Below are 21,059 nucleotides of genomic sequence, written 5' to 3' on the forward strand. Positions count from 1 at the left end.
GTTTTACAGTTTAAGCCGTGAGACGGCTTAGTAGAGAACTGATGGGAATGTAATCTAATAATTATTTTTATTATAATTACATTAAGCAGTCTCACGGCTTAAGTCGTAAGTGTGTCTAGGACATTATCCTGTCTCTTGGCTTAAGCCGTAGGTCTGTCCAGCACATTAACCCTTACAGGGATAGTGTTTCAAATTCAAAGGAAAGGTGTATTGTAGGAGATAATAGGTATGGGGAAGTGGGGCATCTTTAAATTGGGAAATCTTTGAAATAGGGCTTTTTTTTTAAATGGAATTGAGCCTTATCATAATGAAATTTAGTTACACAATTGTCTTTTGTCCCCCTATTGTACATGGCTAATTTTCTTGTTATAACCCAAAGGTGATTTATTACTCCAATCACTGGTCACTAAAAAAAAAAGATATACTCAGCTTCAAGCAGAGATCGATGCGACCTTGTTGATTTCTTTACTTAAAAGGCACCAAAACATCTACATCTACTTGATCTTTCTTTATTGTAACCAATCTATCTCCGAATTGAACCACTTTTAAATGCAGTTGCAATGATAAATTGTAACACTTCAAATTTATATTGAGCGGAACAGACAATCGGTTTTACTTTCTTCATAAATAGTTAATAACCACCGCAAGGCAACCCTTTTCTCATCCTAAGTATCTGGATTTCATTAAAATTCTTCTATCACAACTTAAATATCGTGACTTTAATTATTCTTCTGAGATAAAATTGCCTGTCATATCGGGACAATAAATTTCTTATGTATTGCTTAACTATTTCCTCCTTCTTTGACTTTGTTGACCGGTTTAATTGCTTTTGATGGGTGCTATTTTCATTTCACATTCTCATACAGTCCATTCAATCCATTAAACTAGCATTGAGTTCTTTGAGTGCCCAACTTTAACGACTCATCGTAAGGCGTGAGAGTGAAAGTTTCCGCTAAGATTGGTAGCTTTTGTATCCCATTGCAGATTGCCGGATCGGTGGTAACATACCTTCTAGTGGCACTGCAGATAAAGATGCGCACACCACCGGCCTCCACCTCAATTCCCACGTCACATCTCAGCACAACAGCTGAGCCGGAATGACGGGCTTCGAGGATGATTGCGTGGCACAGAAGATCACGAGAGATTTGCGGAAGAAAGCGAAAGTGAAGAGAATCATTTTCTTTACTATGTTTGGCATTTCTCTTATTTCTTTATCATATCTCATTCTACACATTTTCTCGATACGATTTAAAATATGTACAATTGTAATAAAAAAAAACTTCTAACAACAATTACATGTCAACAAATATGAAAAGAGATAGGTGATGATTTTTGAAATAGGAAGGAACACAGTCTTTTAGTACGTTGAGCACGCAAGAGAAGACACAGAATGGTAAAGTGAAAAGACAGACAAAAATGATAGAGTAGTAGGTTGATAAATAATTTTGGAAAGACTAGAAGAGCGGTTAATGAGGAAAGAGGCGCGAATAGGAAGGCTTAATGTTAGATGCTCCGTCGCTTAGCGAAGGAAATATAGTAGGTACGTTTAGGATTTGGAGTTTGACTAAAGTTCTAATGGGGCTTGGGATAGTGGTATCCACCGTCGCCACCGCCACCGCCGCCGCCGCCTGAATGGCCTATTCCGGACACATGGCCTGCACTGTAGCTGTCAATACCACTGTAGCTGTCATGTCCGCCTGAGCTGAAGCCTCTTCCTCCTGAACTGAATCCACCACCACCATGGCCGCCTCCGCCTGAGTATCCTCCACTCAAGCCGCCGCCACCAACCCAACCTCCGCCGCCGCCTGAGCTGAAACTGTCATGTCCGCCAGAACTGTAACTGTCATGGCCTCCGGAGCTAAATCCACCTCCTCCGCCACTGTGTCCACCACCGAAGCTGCCGCCAAAATCTCCACCGAATCCACCTCCATGTCCACCGCCATGGCCAGAGTCCACTAGTTCAATGTGTTCGACGTGAGAGCTTCCGCCGCCATAGCCACCTCCACCACTGTGGCCACCTCCGAATCCACCACCGCCGCTATGGCCACCTCCGAAACTACCTCCATAGCCGCCTCCACCACTATGTCCGCCGCCAAATCCTCCTCCGAATCCGCCGCCAAATCCACCATGACCGCCGCCGCCGCCTCCTCCGTGTCCGTGGCCACCGTCTTCGATTAAGGCAATTTCTTCTACATGGGCGCTTCCGCCTCCATATCCTCCACCATGTCCTCCTCCATGTCCGCCTCCGTGGCCACCGCCATGTCCACCTCCGAAACCGCCGCCATGGCCGCCTCCGTGACCACCACCGAAACCGCCTCCGAAGCCACCCAAATCTTCAGCGTGGATCTCATAGTGTTCTACATGACTGCTTCCACCACTGTGTCCTCCCCCATGTCCGCCACCATGTCCACCACCGAATCCTCCACCGAATCCTCCTCCGAATCCTCCACCGAATCCACCTCCGTGTCCACCGCCATGTCCACCACCGTGACCACCACCGTGTCCACCTCCTCCGCCTCCGTGGCCACCGAGATCATGAATTTCAATTTGTTCGATTTGATGTCCACCGCCGTGTCCACCACCGTGTCCACCGCCATGTCCACCACCAAAACCACCGCCGTGTCCACCTCCAAATCCACCACCGTGTCCACCGCCATATCCACCGCCATGTCCGCCGCCATGGCCTCCACCTCCTCCACTCAGAAAACCTCCAATAAGTCCCTCAGCGAATCCTCCTCCGCCATGTCCACCACCTCCATGTCCATGATCTAACTCATGATGATGCTTCACGACGACTTCTTTATGGTGATGCTCATGATGAGGTTCCGGTAAATGAATCTTAATGTGAACACTGCAAACAGAAAAAGTTTTGTAAATTAAAATACACCTTAAATTTAAATTTGAAAACAAATGTAGATGTTGTAATTTATAAAATCCTAACAACAAAAAAAATCAAGAAAATGATATTTTAACTGAATATGAAATAAGCTTATTTTTTAAACTCGAAAAATTATTAAAACCGTAAATTTTTGGTAGTAAAAACGAAAATTGGGAATTTGTATTCTTGAAAATACATTCTCACATTTCTGAAAAATTAAAATATCTTAAAACTATAATCAAAGATATAATTTTATTCATTTTTTACTGGAAAAGTAGCTATTCAAAATAATTTCCAAATTATTTAATTTTATTTATTTTATGTAATTTCTAGTCGAGATCATTTCCAAAAATAATGGTGCTGGCACATCTTTTCAATTGAGTGAAATTCACTTAATTGAAATTTTACCTCTTACTCTTTCAAACTGAAATCAGATGTAGCTGTCACTTTCTGTCAAATGAAAATTGAAATTGGAATTCCAATTTTCGTTTGACAGAAAGAGACAAATATTAAATATATCTTATTTTAGTTTGAAAGAGTAAAAAGTAAAATTTCAATCGATTGAATTTCACTCAATTGAAAAGGTGTGCCAGCGCCATAAGCAATGCTTTTTATTTTTTTTTTTCAAAAGTATGAAAAAGAAATCAACATTACAGAATATTATAATTGAAAAAATAAGAAAATTTTTAATTAAATTACGAATTGAAAGAAAATGTACCGAAAATTGAAAAAAAGACAGTGCCGTCTTATTCTATTTTCGTATAAAAAGTAAGAGTATCATCTTTCTAACTTATTCTGAAAGGCGTCGATTTGTAAACAGGTTTAGAATTTTTTAAATTTTTATTTATTATTATTATTTAAATTCGTATCAATGTAAAATTATTTATGTTTCATTAAAAATCTTCAAAAAGTTCCAAAAGCAAATCGGTAAATGATATGTAAAATATATCTTTCTTGTTTTATTATTATTCAAAATAAATTCTTGTACTAAATTTTGAGAAATAGCGAACTGTGGAAAAGTGGTAAAAAGAAATTTTGAAAGTTTTGCTTTTGTTCTAAAAAAATAAAAATAATAATAAAATAATAATAAAAAAAATAGAATAATAAAAAATAAAAAGAATGAAGTTATTTTACTTTTATAAAATTGAGAAAATCAAAAACTATAAATAAAAAGTATGACCCTAAACAAAACTTTGCATTTAAATGAAAATTTAACAAATTAGGACGGGAAAGTGATTTTCAGAAGACCAAAAAATTTACATTTTTTTTTATTTTTGAAAAATAAAACTGTAATTTTAAATATTAAAAGAAATTGAAATGTAAATGCTTTAATGAAATTAGACTATCTGTTTGTCCAGGTCATTAAAACAAAATTACTTAAACAGAAGTAGGATCTAGTATATCCGAATGAAACTTTGAGAGATTATTAAATTCTATTCTATATGAACTGAAAACCCTAACCATATTTTTCAATTTCTCAGTTTAATTTTAATTTTTTATTCTTAGCATCTCAATTCATTATTATTATTAATAAAGCCAAAAAAAAAAACGATTTTTGATCCTTATAAACCTGTTAAGGCTCTGTAGCAAGTACAGATCATTTGAATGTAAAAGAAGAAATACAAGTGCATTAAGGGATTACATCTTGGGGGTTGGGTAACCTACCGAGCGCGTCCCCAGGTGGCGGATAGGGGAACGGCTACTTATATAGTATTTAGTACTGTAGTAGTAGTTAGTGTAGCTATAAACCGGTTAAGGTACGTGTTGGCTATATGTGTCCACGAGAAATCCTTTCTGGCAAAAACTACATCGCGGACCAGCCCAAAACCCCAAGCCAAGGTTGAACAGCGACGCCGAGGGCTGCATGGTCAAGGGGGTGCTTGATCTTTAGTTGCGAACTCTGGATACCAGGCAACCTCCAGTTTAACAACTGCCTTCCCGTGGTAATGCGGAGCTCTGCCGCGGGTGACTGTCTTTCTCGCGCTACTCGTGGGACTACTTATGGAGCACGGTATGGAAAACCAAAACCAATCTGAGTCTGAATTTTCAGACGCACTTATTAACCAGGACGATGATACTTATCTATCCGAGATTGATGCAGCGACTAACGCCGCATCAAACCTGGCGCTCTCTGAAGGAAGCGACAGAACGCTTCTGGAAGACGACGACATGATGGATACAGACATCGTTCCAGTTATTACGGAAACAGTGTCTAACACTGGTTCCACAATGGCAACTTCGGCGGGAAGCGACAGAACTCTTCCCAATGAGACAGCCAACAAAAATGTGGAGAATAATGTCCAATTGGAGGGAATGGATATTTCGTTGCCCGCGCAACAGAAGTCCCCCCGAAAGAGGAAATTCACCACATCACAGCGGAAGCATTTGCGACGTCTTTTGGACAGTGGTGTAAAGTATGAAGACGCAGCAGCGCAGGTGCTTTCGAAACCCAAACCATCGCCACCTGTTACTTCGGAAAAGAGGAAGCGAAGCGACAACGCTACGCCACCGGAGAACAGAGACTCTAAGAAGCCTAAGGCGAATGTGTCCTACAGTGAGACTCTTAAAACCTTCAGGGTGTGTCTTATTCACAAAGAACACCCGGTGCAGATGCTCACTAGGGAGCAGATGAACTTGCTCGAGGCAGCGTTGTCCGAAGAGATTGTTAACATTCCCGAAGACGGCCCAAGAGTACAGTTCAGGAATTGGTTTACCCGCCCGGGTTGGGTGATGGTTGACTGCGCAGATGAAATCTCTGAAGGATGGATCATGGGCGTGGTCACTCAGAAACAGCTCGTGGGGGGAGTCCAAGTTAAAGCGGTGAAGGGCGAGAATATGCCAAAAACTGCGACATGCACGATGTGGATACCGGCAACTGACAAAACGCCACCGGGATCTATTCTCGAGCGCATCCGTAAGCAGAATGACCTACAGACGGAAAGATGGAGAGTTCTGAAGATCGACACTGACGAGAAGGGACGGACGATCGTCCTTTCAATCGACGAGAACTCTATCAATAAACTGAAGAAGGTGAATATGAAAGTCTTCTACCTACTCAGACAGATTGAGATCAGGCTTAAAACTGGCGTGAGAAAGCCGAAACCCAAGCCTGAGAAGAAGAAGAACGCTGCTAACTCGGATGTGGTGAAACCTGCGGTGGATCATACGCACGAGGCGAATAAGAATGAGGTTTCACAACCGACATCCTTACAGACGCCGAGGGCTGTTCGGTCCAATGTAACCAAAGGCCAACCCACACCGGGGCCAAGCAAGCAAAAGGACTCGACGGTGAGAACGCCATCCGGAGTTCGATCTGAGATCAAGGACAAAGGATCAACTTCAACACCAAGATGTCCTCCGATTACCAGAAAACCAACGTTTCCGGATAAAGAGGGAGCGAGAAAACGCTCTACCTCCAACCCGCGTGGGAAATCGGGCGGTGGCGGTATACAGGAACGACTGAGGGTTCCTGACAAAAAATGATGTCACACACTAAGTTCCAAGTGCTACAGGTAAACCTGCAGCACGCAAAAGCGGCGTCAGCTGTTCTCAGCAGCTGTTTCGCCAGAAACTTATTAGATTTTGCTCTTGTTCAAGAGCCTTGGGTTTTCCAAGGCTGTATCAGGGGTATAAGTAGCAGGGTAAGTGATATTCTTTGTGACGTACACGATGAAAGACCTAGAGCGTGTATTGTATATAAGAAATCTATTAACATTTGTTCTATCCCAGAATTTTGTTCCCGAGATATGGTAGCAGCCCTTGTGGATGCTGAGTGTGGGAACAACGGACGTTCATTTGTTATATGCTCTGCATACTTTCCTGGAGACGAGGACTGCCCTCCTATACATTTAGGCCGGCTTATCGACTACTGCAGCAGGAGGGGTCTCGGCTTCATAATTGGATGCGACGCAAACGCGCACCATACCTTATGGGGAAGCACCAATATCAACGATAGGGGTGAGTCACTATTACAATTTATCTCTAATCATGGGCTTGAAATTGCTAATATTGGGGATAAACCAACTTTTGTAAACAGGGTGAGAATGGAAGTTTTAGACTTAACACTAACTTCCAATCGAATGTTTAACAAAATTAAAAATTGGCACGTCTCTGATGAACCTTCCTTGTCTGATCACAGACACATCAATTTTAATATTGAAGTGTCTAGGCTGAACGACCAGAAGGAACGTAGAAATCCCAAAAGAACCAACTGGGCAGTTTACAAAGAGAAACTGGCCGTTGAGCTACGGGATTTCAACAAAAACATCAGAAGTCCGAGTGACATTGACTATGCCATTGAACATACTAACAACTTAATTATGGAGGCATACTTCCATAGTAACAGACCATTTCCAACTAGAACTGATAATACAGTTCCTTGGTGGAACTCTGAACTTACGAAGCTACGGAAAAAGACTCGTAGGCTTTTCAATAGGGCCAAAAGGAACGGTGACTGGGAGACTTATAAAGTTTCCCTGACATCCTACAATAAAGCCCTGAGGAAAGCCAAAAGGGACTCATGGCGCAAATTCTGCGAGGAAGTAGAAGACATGCCAACATGTGCTCGTCTGCACAAGTTTCTCGCTAAGGACAGTTCTGCAAAAATTGGCCTTTTAGAGAAAGAGGACGGCAGCTATACTGAAACTCTTGGAGAGAGTATGGATCTTATGCTTCATACACATTTTCCAGGGGCGACAATAACAACAACTGAAGCAGAAGCAACACCTGCGACTGTATATAGACCGCAGCGATCTGACTTCAAAATGTCACAAAAGATCTTTACACTTGACAGCGTGAAGTGGGCAATTAGGTCGTTTAAACCTTTCAAAACCCCAGGGATGGACAACGTCTTTCCAGCACTGCTGCAGCATGGAGCTGACTCTCTAGCTCCAATCTTGTTAAAGATTATGAGAACTAGTCATGCTTGGGCATATATGCCGAAACCATGGAGAATGGTTAACGTGATCTTTATTCCTAAGGCGGGTAAGCGGCCGAGAAACAATCCTAAGTCTTATCGGCCAATAAGTCTTACCTCCTTTCTCCTCAAAATAATGGAGAAAATCATTGATAGGCATATCAGAGACGATGTCTTACCATACAGGCCAGTACATCAGGATCAACATGCATATCAGGCAGGCAAATCCACTGAAACGGCTCTTTTTGCTTTTGCAGATCGAATCGAGAAGGCTTTGCAGCAAAAAGAAGTGTCAATAGCAGCTTTTATAGACATTGAAGGAGCTTTTGACAATACATCTTACGATCGAATTCAGCGATGCCTCAACAACAGGGGTGTCGACTCTACAACCTGTCGCTGGATAGCGACAATGTTGGGGAGCAGGAGGATCGTAACACAATATTTAGCTCAAACGACAGCTTTTTCTGCAACTAAAGGGTGTCCTCAGGGTGGGGTACTGTCGCCCCTTCTTTGGACGCTGGTTGTAGACGATCTGCTGACGAAACTAAATGAACAAGGCGTAACCGCTCAAGGCTATGCAGATGATGTGGTTATTCTGGCCGTGGGGAAGTTTGAAAACACCCTAATGGAGCAGGTCCAAAGAGCTCTCAAATCCGCAGGGACTTGGTGCAGAGAGCAGGGACTGAGAATAAACCCAAAAAAGACAGTAATAGTCCCATTCACCAGAAGAAAGAAATTGCACTTTGAAAGGATGCCACTTCTGGATGGTGAAACCATTGAGATTTCAAACGAGACTAAGTATCTTGGAGTTATCCTCGATAGCAAACTTAGCTGGAAATCTCATTTGAACAATGTTACAAACAAGGCCCGTTCAGCACTTTGGACTTGTAGAAGATACATTGGCCAAACGTGGGGTCTAAATCCAAAACTTATGCGTTGGATATATGGAACTGTCGTCAGACCTATCATCACCTACGCATCATGTGTATGGTGGCGCGTGATAGAGTTGAAAGGAGCTCGAACCAGTCTTACTAGACTGCAAAGATTAGCTTGCCTGTTAATTACGGGAGCAATGACGACGACTCCAACCCTTGCTATGGAAAGGATGCTTTATATACCTCCCTTACATATACATTTAGAGGAGCGTGCTAGGGCTTCTCTCACTAGATTGATGTCATCCGGCAACATTAAGATAAGGAATCTGGATAATATCCTAGTCAACGAGATAAGGAACAATCCAATCCTTTCAATGGTGTCAGACAGGATGGCACCGACCTACAAAATTGATAAACCATTTAGTGTTCTCATTGCAGAGGGTACTAGATGGAAATCAATTCATAATAGCATTGAACAAAGTGCTCTTGTTTGGTATACGGATGGGTCAAAAATGGATGACTCGTCCGGGGCAGGTGTATTTGGACTCCGGCCTAAATTCAAGCTGCACATACCAATGGGTAAATATGCCACAGTATTCCAAGCTGAAGTAACAGCCATCTGGGCATGTATACTTGAAAACGAACGTAGACAATATCAAGGTCAGCGTATTTATATTTTATCAGACAGTCAAGCATCACTGCTAGCTCTCAAGGCTGATAAAATAACATCAAAGCTCGTCTTAGGCTGCTTGGAGTCGCTAATGACTTTGAGCTCCCGCAATAGAGTTACTCTTATGTGGGTGCCGGGGCACATGGGGATTCCGGGTAATGAAGCCGCTGACGAACTTGCAAGAAAAGGGTCAAACTCACCTTTTATTGGACCAGAACCTTTCTGTGGCATCTCAGATGCCACAATCAAGAAAGAAATCCAGACATGGACTCAGGCCACTGAGACTCAGCACTGGGCTAATAGCACAGGGCTCAGACAGGCCAAATTGTTCTTAACAGAACGCTCTGAGTCACAGACTCGGGAAGTTCTAAAGCTGAGCAGAAATAAACTCAGAGAATATACAGGGCTAGTAACAGGGCACTGCCAATTAAGAAAGCATCTGTACAATATCAAAGTTTCGCAGGAGTACCTTTGTAGATTCTGTGAAATGGAAGATGAAACGCCTGTTCACATTTTATGCTACTGTGAAGCAATAATGTGCAGGAGGCGTGTACTTCTTGACTCATACGTGCTAGAGCCGCATGAGATCTGGAAAATTAAGCCGGAAAAGATTCTAGACTTCTTTAAAAGTCTAAAACTGTCTGGCTTATAATTCTTTACAGGGTTTTCTACAATAGGACTATAAGGCCGCGGTAGAAGGAAGCGCTAAACGTCTCCACCCATGTACAAATCTACAAATCTACAAAGGGATTACATGGGTCAAGCAAAAACTAAAAAAACACGTGGTGTCTCTTAGTCATTTTCAACAAAATAAAAAAATATTTAATTCGAGATATTACGCATGTGAAAGTACAACACTTAAACTTTATTTTCTGGAATTTTTAATTTAAAATTTTAAAAATTTAGACTATGAGATTCGATTTTCGGAGAATTTTTTGGAAAAAGTCAGTTTACTTAGAAGAATTTTATGCAGGGACCTCTCGACATTTCATTTTTCCATACGTTTTTGCTTAGGCGCAGTGAAGACTATTGGCAAGTTTTTTCCTAAAGAGAATTCACTTGTCAGTGTGATATATTTCGAAATCGTCCATTAAAAGCTATATAAAAATACATATTTCATAATGCTCGCCGAAATAATACAAGAACTATGAGCAAATTTGTTTAACTCGCGGTGCAACATCTACAAAATTTTTATAAGGAAAAATGAAAAACAGCTTCACTTTTTATTAGGCTTGATGGGCCCCTGATTTTATGTTTCCTTAATCAAAACTTAATTTACAAAACGAAACTTGGTGCAGAATATATCGAAAATTGTAATTTTTCTAATTTCATTTTCAAAAATCTTTTGTTCAAGAACTATAGTTTAACTTATTTCTTTTTGTTGAAAAGAAATTTAAAGAAAATATGATGCCATTTTTTAATATTTTCGACCCATGGAACACCTTAACAGACTTATGCCCTAGACACACTTGTGATTTAAACCGAGAGATGGCTTAACGTAATTATAATCAAAATAATGATTTGACTAAATTCCCATCAGTTTCCCAAAAAACTATGCCGTTTCACGGCTTAAGAGCCTTGACAGACCTGAGGATTAGCAGAGACACAATAAAAAATTTTTGGCCATGATTTTCATTGTAAATTTAACATTAAACATGTAATCGTGTTTACTAATACACATTTGTGTAATTTGTACACATTTTGTCTGAAAAATGTGTAATTTGTACACTTTTTATTTGAAAACTGTGTAATTTTACACAAAATATGTAAGAAAATATACAAAACTGTGTAATCATTCCCAGATTACACGGTTTACAATTACATAAAATTTAAATTACACATTTTCAGACGAGGGGTAACTCATTTCGGGGAACTCGAGCCAATCTGGCTGGGGAACCCATACATATTTTTCAGGAAACCCAGGGAACCCACACATTTTTTGGGAACCCGAGCCAATCTGATTGATTATGAATTACCCCTTGTTTTCAGATTACATGTTTTGTTGAAATACATAGTTTGTCTAACTTTACAAGAATAATCGTGGTGAAAAAGCAAACCAACGATTATCCTTGTAATTTTTTTTTACTGTGTAATTATATTCGACATAATGGTTAAACTTCATTTCCATAATTTTCCACTAAGTCGTCTTTCGGCTTAAGTCGTAAGTGTGTCTAGGGCATAAGAGTACATTTAAGAATTGGAATAAGATTGAATTCCGGTTCAATGTATTAAAATAAAATTCCGTATTTAGAATCTGATATTCGACGATATCAGCTGAATATTTTTATTTATATGAAGGCAGGACACGAATGTCCCTTCCGGAAGCGTCAGTGGAAAAATGATTTTCAACCCAGAGAAAAAATCTTCTCAGTTTCCCATAGCTTTCGGCGTACTGCGCGCCTTCCGCAGTGGTCGCTGAATACCGAAAGCTATGGGAAACTGAGAAGATTTTTTCTCTGAGTTGAAAATCATTTTTCCACTGACGCTTCCGGAAGGGACATTCGTGTCCTGCCTTCATATTATCTTCACGTCAGTTTAACCACTTCGTTATTTTTATTTAATTCATCAAACAACCTAGAATTCCGGACTTATCAATTGAGAATTCGGAAAACTCTCTAAAACGTTAATAAAACAATTAAATAATCTTCAAAGTTCCGTAGATGCACCCTGGGAGTGACTTTGCATCCCTGATTTTCGTAATCTTTTCGTAATTTGAGGACTTAAGAATTGTTTAAAGTCCTTAAGGTCACTTAAGTGATAGAATTAAAGAAAAGCTTACTAAAATCAGGGGTGCGGTCACCTGCATCTACGGTAGTCTAGAATTGAATAGGGTAGAGGAACCTTTTAAGACTACTCCCATTTGTTTTCAAGAAACTTGACCAAGATTTTTCAAAGTGCATCTGCAATAAGTTCAGAAAACTGGTGACTTACTGTTCTTTCCCGCCAAAAGTCGCCTGAGCCAGTGACGCAGTCGCGACAATCGCACACGTAAGCTGCAAGGGAAAAAATGAAAGAGAAAGTGAACTTCCCCGCATTTAGACAGTGTCTTTGGGCAAAAAGTCTCTTCCTCAGCAGTGAAAGGTACCGTTGATGCAGGTGAAAGAAAATGCGCGCGCACACACCATAATTAGACACGGGCTAATTTGGAAGAATCTGCACGCGGGTTGCACTAATTAACTTCCGCGATCTGTCTGCTTTGCGATATTGTACATCTCCCGTGGTCAGGAAGTGCGTCAGGAAGTTACAGCACGCGTCCACATAAGTTCAATGTCGCTTATCTTCCAATCAATTTTTCCTGAGATTAATTGCTGTGGCATTTTCATCACTGAATTGCAAATCACTTTTCAATGCTTTTCACTTGCTTCACATTTATGCACCAATCACTATGGAGGATGGGAATTTGTGAGGAAGAGATATTGCAAATCTCAATTACTTACTGCGAGCCACTTTGCCATATCCAGTTTGTCTTACTGCAGCTTAACTATCTATATAAAAAACCTAAAACTACTAGGAGTGACTTTTTTGCGAATGGACCGCTGAATTTGGAATGCAATTGAAATGGGTATGTGAGGAGCTTTTATAGTGGCGGCAACCCAAAACACTCCGCGGCTCCAAGTGATGGACCCGGCTGTATTGTGTTGGCCCCCAAGACAGCTCCAAGATTCGCACACAGGCGCACACAATGAGCTGTGGAGTGGAGAGATATTGCTGTACAAGACAGTGTACGAGATGGGGAGAAAACCGCCAAAATAAGTGAGTGTGAAAGCCTTTCTTTTTCCCGCCGCCTTGGGAGGTCATGGTCAGGGAGGGTGGGCTAACAATTGGCCAAAGAGCCAAACCCAGAGAGAGATGATTAGATCTCTCTGACCACCTTTGGGAGTGGTGGAAGCTCGACCACTTTTCCATATGCAGCTCATCTCTCTTCCGGCTTTGTCTTCCGTGGAATCTTCCCGCAGACACCTCTGGGGCCAGTTTCCTTAGATGGACAGAGATGAAAGGATTGCACACAGAGAAAATTGAGACCCAACAGCTGCTATAAAATTTACACTCTCGTAAATGATGAGCTACAAAATGATAGTTTGGACGGTTTGAACATTATGATTCCGCAATTTACGCCTTGTATGTGATGTACATAATTAAGGTAATGAATCTGTAATTTTTTTCAAAGGCCTAACCCCAATTTCAATTCAATATTGCGTCTACACTCAGAAAAAAATCTCAAAGAAATTAAGACTGTTTTTACATAACTTTTTCTTCATTTATTTAAATAATTACAGTTTTTTAGCCCTTTAAGAACGAGTAGGCCAACAATGAACCCACTGATGCTCTAAGCCTTAGATCACTACTACTGCAAATAGTATTTTGGTATTTCATGAAGAACTTGTGAAAAATTGGTGTTACTAAAAATTACATCTAAGAAGATAAAAGTTTAAATGAGTAACCAATTATGAACAAGAATTTAACAGAATATTTAATTAAAAAAAAAGCAATGTAAATAACATTAAATATTTTATTGAAAAAAAAAGAATAATAATACAGAAAATATTAAAGTAAATAGAAATTTTAATTCTTTCTATTTTTGGGAAATTTTTATTCTCATAACCTTTTAATACCGTACGTACGGGTGACGTTAACCACCACCCCTCCCCCTGTTGTTCATAAGCTTTTCTTTAATTCTAGCATTTATGGACCGTCTTCACCGATTCGACATGGTGGATCGCTTGATCAATGAAAACCATACTTAAGTACTAAAAAATTGAAACAAAGCCTACAAATACAACGAGCTCAAGTCACCTACCCATTCCGTAACTTAATGTATCAATAAGGGTAAAGTGGTACAAGTTGGACAGTCAGTGGTACAAGTTGGACAATAATTCAATTTGGACAGGGCTTTTTGTCTTGACAAATTTAGTACTTCATTTTTATTTGTATATTTTTAATGCTTTAGTTTTATAATTTGGTTCCTTGTGCTTAAACACAAATTTTGTACTGTATTTATCAAGAAAAAAGCCATGTCCAACTTGTACCGGCGAATTGTCCAACTTGTAACACTAATTCCAAATTATATCACTTTACCCTATTACAAGAAAATTAAACAAAGGATAAAATTTCCAAAATTTTTCAAAATTCCTGCAAATTTTTGATTCAATTTCGGATTATTTCCATGTAATTTAACAATCTTTTAAAAATAAATAAACGGCATTTTTAAAATTTTGCAAACTTTATTAAAACAAAAATTAAAAATTTTAAATGAGAAAAATTAAATCTTTTTAGAATTTTAAATATAACCGATTAGCATTTAAATAAAGAAAAGCCTACAAAAAATACGATTTTCCTAAAATTTTTGATTTCGATTCTAAGCCTTACTTAAGATACCCCAACATTGACCAATTTTTCTGATCATTCTTCTGAATTGGAAATTTACTTGCACAAGGACAAATTGAAAATTTCAAATTCTTATAATCTAGAAGCTTTCACCTCACAGGAAATTAAAAATTACAAACTATTATCTAAATTTTATTTTTTGCTTTATTATTTTTATTTCAACTAAATACGATCATACACTAAAATCATTTTATTCTTTTTTTATTTCAAAGATTTGTAAATTTTAGAACTCGCAGGGTATTTCTCTGAAAGATAAATAAACAAGAAAAAGTATAAAATCAATTTACAAAATGTTATTGTTTATAAAATTCAAAAGTAGGGGAGGGAGGTCCTGCATGTTTGAGATGCGGTGGATTATTATTTGATTATTTAAACAAATATGACAAAAGCACTAATCGACTAATTCCAATAAAGTACAACTAAATGTTACACAAAATGTCAAGACAAATCTCCGCGTTTTGGAAATAGTGCTTGAAGTCAAAACATAAAGGAGTAGCAAAGCATCCCAGGGTGTGCGAAGTGCTCGAACTCATGACTTAGATGCTACCCCTCAAAAGTACTTTCGTATTATTTACCGTTTAACGATTCTCAACCGATTTTAACCGATTTATAAATCACTAAAAATTTATTTTCGGACAAAAATTATTTAATGGTTCATAACCAGTTCATTTCACAACCGATTTGAACGGATTTACAAATCACTCAAAATATTACCCAAAATAATCTGAGACTAATATAATTGAATTTCGAATAAAAATGACCCAAACAAATAAACAAAACCAGTTCAGTTTTGTCGGAAATTCCACTGTGAAAAATCCCTATTTCAAAGGTGCCCCACTTCCCTCTAATATTCAAATTCAAATTCTCTACAGCCTACAAATTTGTAAATCCAAAAATTCCTAAATTCATAAATCCATGTTACATTGGTCTTTAAAGATTAATAATGCTATTCTTATGAAAAGTCAAGAAGGAAAATTTTTTCTGAGTATTTTTTTAGTACATACCTTTTTTCTCAAGAGCTTCTTCGTTATCGACTTTTCTTTTGGTTTGTGTCTCGAATGTTTTCCCAATCCTCATTATGTTTTAAAACTACGAAACAATCTTCTACTTGCACTAAAAACCATTTTATGCCACTTTTTCAAAGTTGTTAAGAAACTTTTGGTCGATAAAAAATATTCAACTTACAAAACATAAATAATATCTGTGGATTACAGGCAACTCATTTACGAAAAGAAAAATTTTAAAAAGTAATTTTTTCTTTTATTTTTTCCATCTTATTTCTCGAACAATGCTTTATCAAGAAATTTTTGGTCGATACTGTACATTTTTTATTCTAACTTTCCTTGCACTTATCATAAATTAAACTTGGTGTGCATCAGACTTATTATGTTTCCATAAGAAATATTAAGTGTACTAAATTTTATTCAGGAAGTTAATAAGTCTTACACCAAAATTATGAAGTCAATGTGTATCAAGCCTATTATATAATGTTTTATGTTTGAAGTATACCTACAGTAGAGCCTCGCTTTAGTCCATATTTGGTTCCAGATTTGACACTTGGGTCGCACTATTATAGTCCATGTCTTATTTTTTAAAATTATCAACGACTTTTAGTATTGAAATTGCTCGACGGCTTCAACTTTCTTTGCGATTGTGGTACTTGTCCTCGCTCTCTTTATTATGGATCACAATTATCACAACTACTCAATCAAGTTTGCCAAAAATATTAAAATAATTATGACAACATTGCATGTCGCGTACTAGAAAACATAACCTAACTTAAAATCAGTGTTTTGAAATTAAGGATCGATAAATTCTGGACTATAGAGCGATGGCCTATAGCGGGGCTCTACTGTATTTCAAAAGGGTTTTCTTTATTTCTTGTTCTGTTCAGAATTCTTCTTAGAACCAGAATAAAATGGGGTAATTCGGAATTGTTTTTAATTCAGAAATTTGAGATTTCTCTAAAAGCCTTACAACCTGTACAGAATTTCTTATATCATACCTATAGTCACTCTCATTATCGATTTGGAATATTAAATTTGAACATCTCTCTCTACAAGAAAAGGTATATTACAGAGAAAACATTATATTACTTAATTTTATTAGATACATTAAATAAATTTCACGACTTTCACAAAAGTGTCAGTAGGAGTTTCCTGGGAAAAGATGTTCCTTCATCCCTACTTCATGGTAGTTTTTTTTGCTAATCTAAAGTATGGGGGAAAGCGTGCGTGCTACCTTCGGACAATTTATTTATTGTTTTCAATATGTTTTTAATGAATTATTATACTATATTTAAATTTAAATATTATAATGTAATAAATATAATATAAATATAAATTTTTAAATTTGAGGCATTGGTATAGCCATTGAAATATTCAATTCTAAATAAATTGAAATTGAATTGAATATTTCAATGGCTAGACCAATGCTTCAAATTTCCTGAGAAAAAGTTAAGGGCCAAATCCATTAAAAACATAGAAAAAATCAGTTGTCCGAAGCTTGAGTCGTCCGAAGGTAGCGCGCTTTCCCCTAGTTAGAGAATCCTAAATTACCAAGAAGTAATTTGAAGGAAAATAAATTCTCCAAATGTTTGATCAATCTTACTGAAACTCTATTCTCCTGAGTGTATTTCGGATGAAAGTGAAATTTCTTCAGTGGAACAATTAGCCATGTGGAAATTGTGGTCTCTTGAGCATCTCGTCGCCAAATCAGCCAAAAAGACTTCAATGAACAATTTCATTGAAGTCTCCTCGCCATCGACTGCAACTTTAACCCAAACCCACGGCCAAATTCCATCCAAAGTGAAAGGAAATTCGCGAGTTGTGCAAAAAAAAGGCTCGCACTGCTATTGAACTTGAGTGGCAGAAGAACGGTGGCCAAAGTCTTGGACACGTGAAAAAACTGTCGTTTGATGAGGTGTGGATGCCCTGAGCAATTCCCAAGAGTGACAATTGAATCACTCTTCCCAATTAAAATTCATAAGGTATTCTTGGCCAAAGCTACCATGGGAGGCTGCACTGGCTCGTGCGGAAGTTGAAAATTACACATTAGGAGAAACCAATGCACCTGAAACAACATCATCTAATTACCCAATGAGAGTTGAGAAGAATTAAATTTCACAGCATCCAGCTCTCACACACTCACCTGTCATTTTTTGGGTAAAACCATCAATTTCTTGGCAGTGAGATCGATGCCTGAGAAGAAACTGAAAGTGAACTGGATCGTTTGGAAATTCGAGCGGGAAATGTAACCAATATTTTGCACATTATGCGAAAAAGTCGCTATAAGCAGCAAATTGCCATCCTTTCTAAAAGACAATTAATAAAATTTCCTCCTCATCTCAGGCTCGGCTGTTTTTTTTGTGCCCGTTCTAATCTAAATTTCATATCTCAAGCTGAGAAAGTTGCCACAATCATAAATTCAGCCCACCAAGCGAAAGATGCAGAAAATGGAATGTCAAGAGTGCACAGAAATCTTATAATAGAGTTGATAGCTCTAAAATGTTGATAGGAATCAATGTCCAAATATTGGTGATGTGATATGGCACAATATTTTGTTGAGTGGTTTGGCGGCAAACAATAAAATCAAACTGATACCTCTGATATGGAAATAAAACAATTTTTGAACCAAGACAACCACAAAATGTTTGATTTGCAGACGACGAAGTTCGAAGGTATGATGAATCAATTAAAACAAATGATTTATTGCAGGTAATTATTTAGATGAATTACCAGGGAATGATTTATTTTACATTTTTATGAACGTGTTAAACACGTTATTAATGATTATCTTAATGTGGTATTGTTGTTTCAGGACATTCTTGTACTAATTTGATTACAGAATCCCAAAAATTGACTCTAAACACAACAGAAACAGTAGCACAACAAGCAATAAAAAGACATTTTTTTCATTTTATTATTTTTATCATTTATTTTATTTCCATATCGTCACTTTCATCACCTTGTGTCATATAATGAATGACTGTTATAAGTTTTCAACAATTAAAATAGCGGAGAGTGGAGCAGTTTGTTGCACCTATTTTTTCTTTAATTTGGGTATTAATTTATTATGGCACTGGCAACGGAAATTCCTTGTAGACAATGATGTGTAAATCTTTGAGTCCGGTGAAGTATTTTAGGTAAAAATGAGGCATACAAAGGTGGCAAAATTTTGTACGTAGCTGAGCAAATCGGGGCAGCTTTGTAAAAATCGCCACTAAATTTTTATTTCATTTTTAAGAACAGTTTAAGGATATCCTTGGATTTTATGAGGTGAAATTACAAGCATAATAAGTAAGAGTAATCATTTTCCGTACGATGCTACACAAGTTTCCGCTGTACATGCATAATTTTAGATTTTTTTCATGATAGGGTAAATGTGCCAAATTCCGGCCAGCTTGCAATTCCGACCACCTTTTTTGTTCCTCGAATTTCCATGATTTTTTAGTTTTTACATATTCTAGAGATTATACAATGCAAAAGAATAACAAAAAATGTAGCGTTGACGAACGAGATGACGTGAAAAAGACATTGAAAGAATTCCTGAAGGGCAAGGAACTATGAGAATGAAGGTGGCCGAAATAGGGCACCAAAGCTATGTCTACATTTTTATACATTTTGAAATGTAGTAAGAACGATTTTAAAGTAAATAAAGACGATAAAATGTCTACAAGGTTCTAAGTAACACTCCTAAAGTAGAAGGAATGAAAAACATCAATTTCTATTAAAGATATTACATTTCAAACTTGAGACTTTGGCGCTTGCATGCAACTATGCCGAAATTTGGCACACTTACCCTAAATCATTTAGCAATCTAAACTTACAAATTGTGATATTTGTTTTCTAATGGCTCCGGCACATCTTTCAGATCAGGAAAACTTCATGAAATCCAAATGCCCATCCCTTTTTTTCTTACACCTATTGCATACGTCTTTCTCACTCTTTCACACTCTTCTTCTTATTTTAAACATCTCAACAAATTTAATTTAGCTCAATCGATTTTGCAGCGCGAAAGAAAGAGATATACATATGGAAAACGTGTGATTCACATAACCTTGAATTTTGATTTCATGAAATTTTCCTGATCTAAATGATATGCCGGAGCCATTTACATCAAAAAATGAAATATTATTTGTTTGCCAAAGTGTCCAAAGTTTTAAACTGAGCAATTTTGTTTACGCATCAAATTTGAATTTAATGATTTCTTTTGACTAAAATTAATTTTAATACAAACCAAAATCGTTTTTTCTTTCAATCAAAATTGTTCTTTTACTGATCAAAATAATTTTTCTACTGACAAAATCATTTACTCGTAACATTTTAATGGTCCAAGTGTTTTTGATTTGACTATAGTTGATTTTTTCTACTCAAAATTGATTTTTTAACTATCCAAAATAGATTTTCTTTCTAAGCAAAATCGTTTTTTTTTTGCTATTTCTTTATCTGATCAAAAATTACTTCCTTACTAACTTTAATTATTTTACTCATCCTGAAATAGATCTTTTATGCCTCCGGTACACCTTTCAGATCAGTAAAATTTCATAAGTCTATCCCACGCTTCAAAGTTAGTTGAAGTAAATTGAATTTGTTATGACGTTCAAAAGAAGAAGAAGATCCTGAAAGGGTGGGTAGACGTATGTAAAACATTTGAGAAAGAAAGGAATGTGAATTTCAATTACATGAAATTTTTCTGATCTAAAAGATGTGCCAGAGCTATTACTATACAAAATAGTTTTCTTTATTAGTCAATATTGCTTAATATTGATCAAAATTTATTATTTTTCAAATCAAGATCAACTTTAGAATTCAAAATTGAATTTTCTGACCAAAGTCAAATCTCTATTAATTATTTTGAATTAATAATCTGATCTGTTGCAATTTTATTAAAAAAATTGTTATTTTTGATCAACAAAATTTGAATTTGAACCCAAATAGGGTAAGTGTGCCAAATTTCGTCATAGTTGCATGCAAGCGTCAAAGTCTCAAGTTTGAAATGTATTATTTCAAATACAAATTAATTTTTTTTTAATTTTTTCTTCTTAAAGAGTGTTGCTTGGAACCTTGTAAACAGTTTACCGTCTCTATTTACTCTAAAATCATTCATAATACATTTTAAAATGAATAAAAATATAGACATAGTTTTGGTGCCCTATTTCGGCCACCTTCATTCTCATAGTTCCTTGGCCTTCGGGAATTCTTCCAATGCCTTTTTCACGTCATCTCGTTTGTCGAAGCTATATTTTTTTGTTATTCTTTTGCATTGTGCAATCTCTAGAGTATGTAAAAACTAAAAATTTATGGAAATTCGAGGAACAAAAAAGGTGGCCGAAAT

The 21,059-nt window shown here is 37.3% G+C and overlaps 1 protein-coding gene across 1 annotated transcript; it reads right to left on the bottom strand.

The window, feature by feature from the left end:
• Positions 1–1,176: 1,176 nt before the first annotated feature.
• LOC129800432 (uncharacterized) lies at positions 1,177–12,889 on the bottom strand. The gene is made up of 3 exons (XM_055844797.1): positions 12,776–12,889; positions 12,270–12,331; positions 1,177–2,851 (listed from the first exon to the last, which is right to left on the bottom strand). Exons 1-3 carry the CDS (start codon positions 12,791–12,793, stop codon positions 1,573–1,575), a joined length of 1,359 nt encoding a protein of 452 aa, XP_055700772.1. The 5' UTR covers positions 12,794–12,889; the 3' UTR covers positions 1,177–1,572.
• Positions 12,890–21,059: the final 8,170 nt, after the last annotated feature.

Source organism: Phlebotomus papatasi, chromosome 2 (assembly GCF_024763615.1).
Source record: "Phlebotomus papatasi isolate M1 chromosome 2, Ppap_2.1, whole genome shotgun sequence".
NCBI lineage: Eukaryota > Metazoa > Arthropoda > Insecta > Diptera > Psychodidae > Phlebotomus > Phlebotomus papatasi.

Excerpts from the sequence above, each read along its gene's own strand:
- LOC129800432 (XM_055844797.1), bottom strand. Across the intron at positions 2,852-12,269 it reads ACTTTTGGCGGGAAAGAACA|TGTTCACATTAAGATTCATT; the intron begins GTAAGTCACCAG and ends TTCTGTTTGCAG.